The 14,131-nt window shown below is 31.5% G+C and overlaps 1 protein-coding gene and 1 non-coding gene across 2 annotated transcripts; one reads left to right on the plus strand and one right to left on the minus strand.

Moving 5' to 3' along the window:
* Positions 1–355: 355 nt before the first annotated feature.
* LOC118754889 lies at positions 356–433 on the plus strand. The gene has a single exon (XR_004994951.1). It is a non-coding gene; the product is annotated as a small nucleolar RNA SNORD19 (small nucleolar RNA).
* Positions 434–2,178: 1,745 nt separating this feature from the next.
* LOC118754888 (aquaporin AQPAn.G-like) lies at positions 2,179–7,831 on the minus strand (the record flags this gene model as incomplete). The annotated part of the gene is made up of 2 exons (XM_036489761.1): positions 7,442–7,831; positions 2,179–2,369 (listed from the first exon to the last, which is right to left on the minus strand). Coding segments are annotated over exons 1-2 (330 nt in total), but the record flags the coding sequence as incomplete, so codon positions are not given.
* Between the last annotated feature and the right edge of the window lie 6,300 nt (positions 7,832–14,131).

Consider the following 14,131-nt stretch of genomic DNA (forward strand, 5'->3'; position numbering starts at 1 on the left):
CTAAATATGAGTTCATTACTCGTTTATTAAGTGTGCTTTAAAGTCAAATGCACAGTGGTGACGTGCATTCTAAATGATGGGATTGTAAAAAAAAAAAATTAAACTAAAATTTTGTAAATGAAATGAAGCTTTGCATGTGTATGTATTTACTTCAACTGCTAGTACTGAAAAATTTTCGCACATCATTTCCCTCAAATGATTTTTTCTACCAATTAGTTTGCGCAAATTAACAGTTTGAAGGAAGAATTCTGCAAGAAATTAGAAAAGTACTTTGATATTTATGAAAAAATATATACGTTTGTTTGTTATTTGGGCTGCAAATGATACAAATTTTAGAAAAATTAGTTAGAAAAAAATTTTATGAGGATAACAGGCTTCAGACTGATCTTGAATTTGGAGACCGATGAGACCTAAATTTGCAAATATGAATGTCAAGATCCATTTCGAGGTTTCTGCCTCAACATAAAATCACAAAAACTTGCAGATACGTAATAACTTTATATAAAAGTACATACTTCTTATTTATAATGAGTATTATAACAGTGCTGGTCTAAATTCTATATTGTGGCAGAAATGAAGTTGGATTCCAGGTAGGCACCTATTAACGCAGTAGACGAAAAGGTAACATATATATGAATTTGTAATTTAGGGCGCCTCCCAAAATAGCGAATGCTTTTCCACCAGAATTATACGATTTATTACACTGTACGACAGGGGCCAAATATAGTATAACTGCGTTTTTGGTTTTTCTTTCTAACATCAGGATTTTTTTAAGGACTTTGAAACTTCACAGATCTGATTTATTCAAATAATTCTTAAAAATAAATCAGTTCAATGTAGAATAACAATTTGTATATGAAAGAGAAAATTCTGTACAATTGAAAAATACTAATTTTTTTAGGACGAAAAGGTATCGAAAATGTCATTTAAAAATTTTTTCCTTGAATACATAACTAAAAAATTGGAATATTTGTTTTTGAAAACAATACCACTTCTTCGAATTTCGTTCTTTTAACTTTATTATATTAATAAAATAACTTAATTTCCAATCTCCGTTCGTCCTTGCGAATAATTTTTAATGTTTTTTTAATTTTAAAAGTTTTTTCTCTCATTTGCACTTCATTTTTTTAAGAATTTTTTTTTGAGTTACATCATATTTTTGGAATTTTATGAGGTCTTTTTAAAAAATCCTGACGTGAGAGAGAAAAACTAAACACGCAGTTTTACTACATTACTAGTTTTATGAGTAAATAGATTTTTCTTTAATTTTTTGATTTTTTTTGGCTTTTGTGGCATGGTGTTATATTTGAAGACTTCCGCCAAAAAATTTCGGAAAGAATATTAAGGTTTACCGTTTCGAAAATACCATCTAAAAACTCTCATTATTTTAATTTCGGTGATGAAATTTTAAGTATTTTTATTCGTACCTTCTAAACTTAAACTTTTCTATTATCTGAGGGGATTTTATATATACAAAAAAAAAACATTTGTTTTTAGGTTTTTTCAAATCGTTTCAGCTCCTATACATCTCAGTATTTTTCTGAAATCTTTTGATTATTCATATACTTTTCTGTTCTTTTTGTAGGATTAACTTTTTTACCGAGCTATTGAAGCACGCCGGTTACTTGCTGTATTTGTATGACTATAAGATTGATGTTATATTGTTTTAATTTGTATCTGATAGTGGATTGCATCAAGTCATTGCATTTACTAACATTCGCCGCTTTTATAACCTACCCTAATCTGCCGCATTAAAACTTATTTAATTGCCAATATTTTCCAATTTGTTTGTCAGCGATTTAAATGGAGATGAGCAATTGAAAAGCGTGAGGAGTACTTAACTTGAATCACTTGGCTGACCTCGTCAATGACCTTAGCTGCGTTTGATAAACAACTGCTACTTTAACTTGTTTTAGAATGAAGTTTGGAGCAGATTTTGCAAAAAGTGGATCGACTTGAAAAGTTAATTAAAAACATTATAACTTAATTGGAAATTGAGATAATAGAATATCGGCTTAGAATGATTCATAACAAATTGTGGCATGCGTTTGTATAAATACAACACATAGGTGTATTTGTACTTATACAAACAAACATACATACATACATACACTCATCGGCATGTATGTTCTCTTATGTACTATGTAAATAAATATTTTTTTTTTTGGTCACACTTACCAGCGCCATTGTGGCAACCACCAAACCGAAGCAGAAGGCAATTTGCGGCACCGATGGCGTATACGTTCCCCAGCCAGTGCAACTGCCAACACCGATGGCAACCAGAAAGAAGGTACCTAAAAATTCGCCAATCAGCGCACGCCATATACGTTTGTGTGTGACATCGCTGACGCCAATGATTTTGGGAATATCTGCAAATGAAAAGCAATGAAGAATTTGTGAAATTAGCTAACAAAATACAGCTAGATAGATATGGGAGAGTAAAAAAATATAAACCAAAAAAAATCTATAAGCCAAAATTTGTTTTCGTTGACGCTTCTTCGTTTTAAGGAACATCCAAATAATAAACCACAAAGAATTCATTTGTTGGCGGAGTAACAAAAAAAAAAAAAACTAAATAAAACCAAAGCAAAAGTTATTAGACCTGTAAAAGCATTTTGATGTTCAGGCAGTAAAATTTTAAATTGCCGTTTGGCAAATCAATCAACATAGTAAAAATATCAGTTTGAAACAGTGAGTGTCATTCAAAAGATAGCAATCAATTGGTTTACGCATACTCATATTCATACGAGCACTATTTCTATGCATATTTGTTTTTTACCATTGACTAAATAAGTGGCTAAATACCACACAATTTTTTATTTCTGCGTTTATTTACATATATTTTTTGTTTGTTTTTTTGCTATCACCCGCAGAGTGTGTAAGTGATTTGTATGATTGACAAGCGTGGTGTTGACTTTATCGCAAATGTGTGTAAATCATTGTATGTATGTATGTAAGTAGGTACGCATGGCAAGCTCGCTGCAGCCACATTTGTTGTTTACTGTAATTTATGAATGATGATAAACTTTGCTTTGGCATGTAAAATTAATATTATTTACTAGTCACATAGTATTTTTATTCATATAAAAAGAAATAATAGAGACCTTCTAGCAGCACTTCGCCTTGATACTGTGAACCCTTGAACCTTTCGTGTTCGATATGTAATCCGTTTTTTTTGTTTTTTTTTTTTTGTATGGAACGACCAGAGTAGTAGGACGTCTGGTGAAACTTTCCTCCAAAAAGGGTAATTTTACACGAAATAAAGATATATATTTTTAGACAAATCTAACTTGTCTCCAGAAACTTTCCTATCCGCCCATCTGCATTTTTCCAAAGACCTTATGCCGATTTCGTTTCTAGCGAAAAATGCAACCTTCTCTTTGCCTTTGCGCACAAACACTAAAAAGATGGCGATGAGAAGGCAACATTTTTTGTAGAAACGAAAACGCCATTACATAAATTTAATAAGTTACTCATACGCTAGGGCAGGCTAGGCACCAATGCAAAGGTAATTCGTTTAAAATATGTATGAGTCAGTGTTTAACCAAATTTTTATCTATTCAGCTAAAAAGCTATTATGGACAAGTTCAATAAAAGCACCTGAAATTTTTGAGTATCAGTGTGTCGAAATACAACCTTTTGTAGTACACACTTGAATAACTTAAAAAAATCTTAGGTGATGTTTTCATTACCGCTTCAATATTTAGTTTTAAAAATAATTTTTTTTATGTACAATTACTGATACTCAGTTTAAAAGGAAATGTGCATTAGTTTAGCACTGTGCAACAAATTTCAAAAAATTGGAAGAGATGGGAATCGGAACAAAAGCATTTGATTTTGCTGGTCAAATAATGAAAAACTACCAAAGGATTTGAAAAAAATTCACTGTAAGTTTTCTATTGATGATGAGTGAAAATAATGCGAATATTAATGCTCTGTGCTCCATAAATGCAGGAGTTATAGAAAAAATGTCATACCACGACTCATCTCTGATCATTTTGAAATTAAAAACTTTGCAACAAACTGTTTATTCATAGAAAAATTTCAGCAATGCAGTTTCGTAGCCCAATAAATTCTAATAATAATGTGGAAGTTTCAAGAGGCTAGGAATTCGCGTTGACTTTTAATAATTTTTCTTACCGACGGTGTTATTATTTTCATCCATAACTACAAAACCAATTATCGAACATAGTGACTTTGTATTGAAAAAAATCGTGACAGTATCAGCAAAAAAAAATTAAAAAATTAAAAAGAAACGGTATTTTTAAACACTCCGTACTTGAAAATTTTCGCTGTGCAATTTGCTTACTTTTTATAAATTTTGTACGAAGAAAAAAATTTGGATTTATGTAGATGGCCCAACACAGGGCCGTATCGTTTTGTCTCGGTGTGTACAACAGGTACAAATAATTATAGTAATTCCTTTATTTTATTGAAAAACCGTTTTCAAAAATATGGTACTGTAAACAATGTTTTTTTTTTTAATGCAGTTACTGTGAAATGGAATTTTTCGCAGTAATATAATATTTTTGTTCCGGAAAAATACGAGAGTATATTCATAGTCGAAGAAAAGGCCATTCCAAAGTTAGTTACAACATTTCTGAAAGATATACCATTGAAAAGTATGCAAAAAATTTGGAACTAACTTTAGTGTCCACCTAATTTGATTATGAGTAGGCCGCCACAAGTATTCTTTCTTCTTAAGCATTTGAAGGAAATTTTGAAAACCAAAGTTTTGACAAATCAAAGCTGTGCAGTTAAATTTTTGGTCAAATTTACCATAAAACTGTTTATCTTAGGCATCGTAATATTTTATTTTTATTTTTAGCGGCGCTACGCTTATCAGAGACACGTTATCTTGGATTAGGCATGCTCATAATCATAAATCAAATTAATAATTTAGAAGTACATAAGTGTTTTTTGTTTATAGGATTTACCATCCTGTTGCGGTATTTAGAGAGCAAACATTCAGATTGCCTACATTATAACTGCAAGATCAAATGTTAACACTATCTAATCTTTAAATTGGGTTGAGATAAGAAAAATTTAAATACAAAATATTTGAAGAAGAAATGAGCAATGAAATGAGAATATTTAGATGCAAGTTTTCGTACTTTTTAAGTTGAATTATGTAATTCTATATCAAATGTACCCGCACATGCAACTTTGTGAATAATTTGGTAGTAGAATGCACAGCTGTCGTGTGTTGAAGATACCATTAATTGAACTGTCAAATTAAGCTTGTAATCATTTTGAAGTAGAGCATTGTTAGGTGAAAAAGTTTTTTAGTTCTTCTTGTCGTTTATTCCAGCAGGAAGGATTTAGTCTGTCTGCTATATACCTCAATTGCTCAGTAGTGCTTCCTCCTTCATCCAGACATAGTAATTTGGGTAAACGGAGTTCCATGTAAGGCCAATGAATCCCCATTCCAGGCGAGAAAATTTGCCCTTTCATTGCCCGTAAACCCGTTGTCCGGATGATATGAGTGTCGAGAGCTAAAGGCAATGCCACACCAGCTTCGTGTGCTTTTACGGCGAGTGTATGCAGATTTCCTTGTTGGCCGCCCTCTATCCAGTATCCACTGGCTCATACATAGCTCGGATTCATGTACAGGGTTAATTTGCCCCATACTAATGGATAGAAGCCCTTTAGGTGGTAAACAATAGACCCCAGACTCATCAGTATACCAGATGAGGCTATCTTTCGGGGGTTTTAGTTCTACGTAAATGGCACAAATTAAATAGACATAAGTTCGACCAAGAATATAAACAAAAATTAATAGCGGTTTAAAAAGCATTTAACTCTTACAAAATACGTATCTTGTATGCAGATATTTTTACTTTGGAGTTAGCTGGTGATTTATTGTAAACATTTGAAAGTTTTTGTAGGATATCGAAGGCATATATTGAATTATCCTTTCACAAATTTCAAAATTAGTTTATAATACATATACAGTGCCGGACTAAAGTACTGACACAGAAAATTTTTCGCCATGCATACAAAGTTTTTTATTAAAATTGCTTTTTGCAAATTTTTTATTAAAATATAGTTCCTCAAGCTCATAAAAAAATTGTTGAATATAATTTTTACAAGGCCATAAAAATAACGAAAAACATATAGTTCTTACTATAATAAAACACATAAAAATAAAATCCCTAAACTGTGCACAAAACGCACGAAAATTAAATAAATTCCCGTGCTAATTTGCAACATTCAAATCATATTTTTTAGAAAAATTGTAAGTGTGCAGTTGTTTAGCTCGCTGCTTCTTGGAAATTTTTTTTCGTGGAAGGTGTTTCTCATTTTACCCATAAAAAAATAATTGTCGAACATACTTTGTATCCAAGAAACTGCGTGAATAGAAAGTTGGAAATTAGTAGGTATGCAAATTTATAATTTTTTTTCCTGGGGTTTTCAGATAAGAGATTTTATTTGTTTTTTTTTTTGGTGTGGAATGAACTATATTTTTATGTAAAATCATCGAAAATAAATTAGAATAAAATATTTTTTTTATATTGCGAAAACTTGACCGTGTCATTACTTTTGTCCGGCACTGTACTATGTTTGCATGCATTAAATCCACCTCAGATTAATTATTTCCGATAATATTAGATTGCACTAGATATTAATTTGCTGGCTAGCCACTACTTGGCTTCGCAGAGACCATTAAGTTCCATAGCGTTACCAGATAAACTGCGAATAATTGAACAGCTAATCACCGAGCGCCAGGAGTTATGCTGAAAATTATGCGTTATGCTTGATGGAAATATGTGCTTTCCAATAAAAAGGAGTTATGTAATCTTACAAATAAAGATTTTGATATTTGGGGAAAAAGTGAAGTAATAGGGGTATTCATATAATGTGATAAACTGCTTATAAACGTAAATTTGTATGCAATTAGTTAACGTTTATGTCTAAAGTTTAGATAAATATCCCAAATGATTAATTTCGGTCCACCGAATAAACTTAAATTTCAAAGGAAAATACTTTCTCTGCTGAAGGCTCCACTCGCTTTTCCAATTATCTTTTTTCTGGTAGAGCACTTAAGACTGGTTTTCACTAAGTCATATTTTTGACTGCAAAATTAGGCGACATATTTGGACACAACTTTATCTCCTTTATCCTTACTTTTATCGATAATATTATGCGCCAAAAACTGACAGATAGACGATTTCTCAGCGCATGTACACGACTAAAGACCTATCCTGATCCAAATCAACCAAAAAAAAACCCCCTTTCTGATCCCAGCTTTTATGAATCACATAAATCTAATTTTTAACCCTGACCACTGCATCCATTAGTAAACCACCAATTTTTGGTATGAATATTTTATATTCCCTCTTAAGTTACTTTCACTTTTTGAAATGACTTATATTTCAGCAGCTTCTCATCACTTTTTAACAAACAAAAATCACAAAAAAAAAACCATATATATTTTTACCCTCAGAAAGGCGATCCGTTGTGTAGGTCATTTCTGTGGTTTCTTGGAATGTTTGCTTTTGACGTTGTTCGAAGGAGATTTGCACTTGTGTCGATGTGTCTACCGGAGCGGGAGGAGACTGTTGAACCGCCGACGCCATACAACTAAAAACTCAGCGATCACTCAGCTAAGCACTGGAGCAGGAATTTCGCTTAGCAATTTTTATTTTTTGTTGCATACGAATTTGATGCTTCACCCGATTGTGCGAATGGGGATGGCGCGGCGAATGAGCTGTTAACGAAATTAAAACGAGTTAACGATGCCGACACCGACGTTGAAGTGTTAACTGTTCGCTTTTGGCGAGCGTTATGACTTTTCTACTTGAAGCGATACGCTTTTTTGTTCGACGTTGCAATAATTTCACTCGGCAAGCGCTGCGCTGCTGCTCTTACTGACTTTATTTATGCGAGTATTGATACTGGTGATGAGTTTTATTTTTTATTTTTATTTATTATTTTTTGTATATTTATTGTTTTAAGTATTTACGCGCATTATCTGTAAGTAGCTATGTACCTTGTTCTGGCAATGAGCACCAATCGACATAAACACGAGTGTTACGCGCGCTAAATAGCTAAGATAAAAATCAAACAATCGACAAGAATATTAACAGAATATATATTTGATTGTTAATTAATTGCAATAATTGTCAACGAAACGGCAAAAGTAAATCACACTGTGCAGATATGTTAGCGGCGACGCGTATAATTGATATAATTTATAAATACGCAGTGTGTAATTAAATAGCAAATAATGCAAAATATTTCACGCTAAGCGCTTGCGTTGTGCTTATTACTTCTTTTTTTTTGTTTTTTTGTTGGTTAATTTGTGTATCTACTTTTTCAAACTGCTGTGCTTCGCGATCGGTGGCGGCAGGTGCGTTTGCTCGACGCTTGAGTTTTGAACTAAAGCGTTTGGTCTGATTGCAATTGCTTTTTTCTTTTTTTTTCGGCGGGTTTGGCTCATTTCAGCTGTTAAAATTTCATTGCTTTGGCTGTGACTCTGCCAAATATTGAGGACACACCCGAGTTCTTGCGATTGCTGACGTATTCTCAACAAGTGCTGATAAAAGCAGCAAAAAGGAACGATATAAAAACTTTGTGAAAATCTGTGTAAACACCAGCAGCAGCAACAATAAAACAAACAAAAAAAATGTTAGAACGTCTGGACATGAACAAGTATTGTTAACACACATACTCATATGAGTATATGTATGTACATATCAGTTATGATAACGGTGTAACGCATGCCTAAGGGCGCGTTCTTACATACGAGGCCATGAGAGCCAGAGGAGCCTATCTAAAAAAATCTATTTGAATAATATAAGAAAGAATCTATAGATAATAAATACGGTCTCTCAAGGCCTCATATGTATGCACATTAGGCATATGACTTTTTTCTAAAATTAAATATACCTATGATAAAAGACTAAGGAATGATGAAAAACCAACAAAAATTACGTGCCCGTCAAAACTTGGTACAAAAAGTTCCTGCAGGGGACCCCGAAAAAAATGTGTACAGATCGGTTATGTTCTTCATAATGAAAAGCATAATTAACCGTTTAAACTGGATTTACATTTTCCGCTCAAACTTAAACGTTACTTTTAGATTTTTTTTATTTGATAAAAAATAGTCGTGGTTTTAAGATTTATATCCTAAAACCGCTATTTTTAGATTTGATTTTTTAGATTATAAAGGATTTAAAACGTTCATAAAATGCAGCCCTCATTATAACTATTAAAAATTATGGAAAAAATAAAACCTTAAATTAACGATTATTTTTTTGGCAAAAAAAAAATTAAAAATAAGGGTCTTTCGGTAATCTTTAAATAAACATCTTGATATTTAATGGTAATTGTCGGTCCCTGGTTTTTATTACGTTGACTTGGAACTTTCAGTATACAGATGTACTGTATGTGTGCATATACATTTGTATACTTTTTCAGTGCCACATATGGAAATTCTATAAAAACGCATAATGTGGGTGAAAAATTCTAAGTCAACGGAATAACCTCATATGTCTAATGTAAGTAGGGTTGGTGTCGAATGGTGAAGGGTAGGAAAGTTGATGTGTGGAGTAAAAAGAGAAGTGTTGTCTTATCAATCCCCACTCCTGCTTGCTGCTGAGTGTTTGGCATGTCTTAACCGGAAAGCGAAAATATTTTGACTTACTCATAACAAAAAACAAAAAAGTTGCTTGCCAAAAATGGTAAAATATAAAAAGTGAAATCAAATGTTAAAAAGACTTATAGTAAAAAATAGTAAATAGATAAAGCATGAATCACTTGGCCAGAAAGTAGGCCCAAGTAACCAATTAGAATTGAGTACCGAGAGATACTTTTCTAATATAACTTTTGATAAGTATTAATCAATTATCCGAACTACATATGTAATGAAAATGTGCACTCTGCTCGCAGCATATCAAAAACTATCAACAAAAATTAAATAAGCGCCATACTACCGTTAAATAAATAGCGTGTCAAGCTACCGAGATATTTGTGCATTAATCAAGCACTGTGTCAAAACAAGTTGTGAAATAGATTCATACATATAGATATGTATGTAGATAAGATATGGTTGTGTTAAATGATGGACTGCCATGAAAATTAGTAATTTCGCTTAACTTGAAGTTCAAGTTTACTACATCAATTACTTCAGTCCCTTGAAGTAATCATACTTTTAAAGAGCGACGCAGAGACAAAAGAGTATTTAAGAAATTAAGCAATGAGAGCGTTCCAGAAATTCAACAGCGAAAATTAGTTATATACTTACGCTTCATGATTGCCCCAAATAGTGCAAAACATAGACGTTACCTCCAGAAGTCGGGGATTTTTTTTGTATAAATAAAATTACTGTTAGAAAATATTTTTTTTTAATCGCCTCATACGATAGACGAGTTTAAGGATAAAAGGTCTGCTTAAAAATGTTTAAACATTTTATCAACCGAATAAATATAATGCGATTTTTGGAGGTATTTGCAAATCTTCAATTTTACTGAAATATTTTGGCGGAAATCTCAAAATATAATACATACATTTTATATTTCCAGTGGTAGGATTTCAGCCCTTGTAATGACATCGGTAATAAAGCACACCACTTTTGAAAGTAAACATTCTAGAGTTAAAATGGCTTTCCTTCGATTGTTCGTTACCTCAAATTTTTGGTTGTAGTCTTAATCCAAGAAAGGAAAAAAAAATTCGAAATTATTTGCCGGCTTGAGTGCATTTTTTTCTTCTGTTATTCATTAAAAAAAAACACTTTCTTTCATTAAAAATTCCATCACAATATCGGCAGTAGAATAAGCTGGTTTCCTAATTTTTGCTTTCCTGAAACCTCATTCAGGAACCTTTTGCATAAAAAACAACTTTTTTTTCGTTTTAGGACTTGTTAAAATCCAAATTCAAATTAACCCAAATTTAACTCTGCCCCACTTTCGAGTTACAAGTTATCATGCACATACATATGTATGTATGTATGTAATTAATTGCACAAATTAAACCATATATCGGTTATCAAGATTTTATCAACACACAACAGTACGAACGCCCACAACAACAGCGAATGACGAAAGTAAATTATTGCAAAAAAATTGATTTAAATGTAATTCAAATGTTAACTGACGGACGTCAGTACAATAAAATAATAAAAATATATGTATGTACATATGTATGAACGAGTATTATGCATATCAATATGAAACTATGCAATCGTAATACTCCAGCGGCAAACTCCAAACATTCTTCACATTTTGTATTCTGACGACAATTTGACACCGGCGTCGCGACAAGTTTCAATTTAATTTAAGTCACGTTTTGTTATTAAGCGCTCGTGATTCAATCTTTTCTTCTTGCCCTTCATTCCACTTTAAATTATTTGGTTGATTATTTTTGCATGCAGTTTTGTTGTTTCTTGGGAGTGGGGATCTTATCGCCGGCAAAAAAAAAAAAAAAAAAACCGTAATTATGGATGTTCTTATTTCAATTTGGTTAAATGCGATTTAATTTACTTTGGCGCAAATTGCGTTGCGAAACAGCTCTCAAATGAGCTTTTATATACTTAGTTACATATGTATGTACATATATGTATTTATAGTATGCTTGTAAGATGCATTTAAAAATATAATTCTCTTACGATTTTTGCGAGTTAATTGACCGTTAAACTCAGACGCATTAAATGTTTGATACTTTTACTTAAAAGGTGCGTTGTAATGAATGCATAATGAGATACATATGTACATACATATGTACAAGCCAGTTGTGCGGGAAGGCCTGAATGCATACATACATACGTACATATGTGCAAACGTAAAACTAATTTATAACTTTTTTTATTAACTCCAGCGCCTCAAAATGTGTTAACATGAATTATGAACTTGTTTTCGTACTTTCGAATACATACTTAAAAAAAATGTTTTTGGCGCTGCTGTGACAAAATGTGTAAATTCATTAAAAAGCTAACAAAAAATTAGGCTAATTTTTTTACACAAAAGTGATAACTACATCGAGTGCATATTGTGGAACTCACTATAATTTTTCAATAAATAAATTTTAATATATATAAGTGTAATAATTATTAATTAGTTGTTACTCTTGCAAATAAATAAATAAAATAAATAAATTTTAAAGGGCTGGGTAATGTATCGTTTTAGCATAGACATACAGCTTAACTCTATTATTTTAATGCCAAACTGCTTTCGATCACAGAGAAATTCAGTTTGCGCAACGCCATTGCAAAGTTGAATTGAACTCTTAACTTAGAAGAGGAACAAACTTTTTTTATAGCCAATTTTTCAAGAATTTTGCAAATCTTTGAAGACAAAAATTTGAGTGTTTAACGCAAATCAAAACGCGATACGAGTAAGAAAGATTCGATGTTGATTAAACGATTTTCTACCTACATCAAAATATCAGTTTTTTTTGTTGTTATTTTTCTATTAAAATGCCGTCCAAGCTTTAACCAAAACCATATAAATCACAGTTTCAAACTTATACTGTGGACTGTTTGGTTTGTTTTCGCCACACGTGTTTGGTGAACTTTTTATGACCTTCTTTTACTGAATACTTAAATCATATCAAGTCACAAAAATATTAACTAATTGATAGTCTCAAATTTAGTGGCTTGCGTTGAGATTGACTTACTGAATGTCAGCATTAGTTCGAGGTTTTTTTTTCTGGCAAATTCTCGAAAAGTGTGAAATGATATTCGAAGTTGTATTTCGCTGTTTGCTAGGAAACCGGTTACAAATGTTTGATGATGGATAATCAACGCAAAGACGAAGAACTGAGTCGTTCTTATCGAACAGTTTTATGCCTATTGCCGAAGTCCTCATTTATAATTCATTGTGACCTCTGACAGAAAATACATTTTCAAATTAACAGATTTTTTAAAACACACTTTGGATCTAAAACCGAGTTCCTATTCAATGATGAATGCGGTAGGCACTGGGTAATAAATTTGTATGGAATTTGTGTGCAGCACAAAGAATGGGGGGAAAGAAAACAAAAAAAAGTGGCTCTTTGTGCAATTTATATGTGGCTATGTCAAATAAGAAGTCTTTGTGGGAAATTTATTGAAAATGTAATTTTGAAATAAAGAGCACTAGATATAGGGTTGCCAACCGTGCTATAATATATAGTATAGTACTATTTTTTCGGTCTGCGTTATATATGCATACTGTCGGAGAAAATATAGTAAGCAAAAATACTACATTTCTTCAATTATAAATATAAATATATTTCGGTAAATTGCAAGAAAAAGTGTGTGTATTAAAATGTATTACCTTTATGCGGAATTTTAAGGGGCATATTCTTTAAAATAAGAGGTCATAGTGAGTTTATTAATACATAGAACCACAGATCAAAAATGCCAACATTTTTAAAAATACTTCGAATGAATTACCAAATTTACTTAAATTTTTTTCGTTTCTGCTCTTTATTCTTCGGCGTTCACAGAAACAGTTTTTTCTATTATGAATGTGAAATGGTGAAATGAGAGAAAGAACGCGACTACCACAATAATAAAATATTAACTTTTGATTTATATTAATTTAAATATTGATTAAGATGAAGCATATGATACTTTCAAAGAAATATTTATTTTATAGAGGAAATACATAATACATAAATAATATGTATACTTAAAGAGCATTTTTACTCAGAGACAACTATTATGTGAGAAAAGAATAAAAGTCTCTCAATAATTATTATGTTAAGGTAAAAAATTTTCGAATCATCTATAATTATTATTTAAGGACTTGTATTATAAAAGTCCCCTCATAAAAATTATCAGAGATAAATATTTTTAAGTCTTCAAAGACTTTTATTTTGAGACTTATATTATAAAAGTATTTTCATAATAATAATTTTTCAAGTCTTAAAAGACGGGGCTTGTTCAAGACCATTTCGGTTTCAGGTGGGGCCCAGTTCGGGGCTAGTTAGGTACTAATAATATAAGTCTTAAAATAAGAATCTTTGAAGACTTAAAAATATTCATCTCAATAATATTTTTTATGGCAGGACTTTTATAATATAAATCTCAAACTAAAAATCTTTGAAGACTTAAAATTATTTATCTGATATTATTATAAAAAGACTTTTATTATATAAGTCTTAAAATAATAGTTATCGACGACTTCGAAAAATTTTCTCACACATA

This window comes from Rhagoletis pomonella, unplaced genomic scaffold, assembly GCF_013731165.1.
Source record: "Rhagoletis pomonella isolate Grant_MI unplaced genomic scaffold, Rhpom_1.0 Rhpom_scaffold_04853, whole genome shotgun sequence".
In the NCBI taxonomy this organism is placed as follows: Eukaryota; Metazoa; Arthropoda; class Insecta; order Diptera; family Tephritidae; genus Rhagoletis; species Rhagoletis pomonella.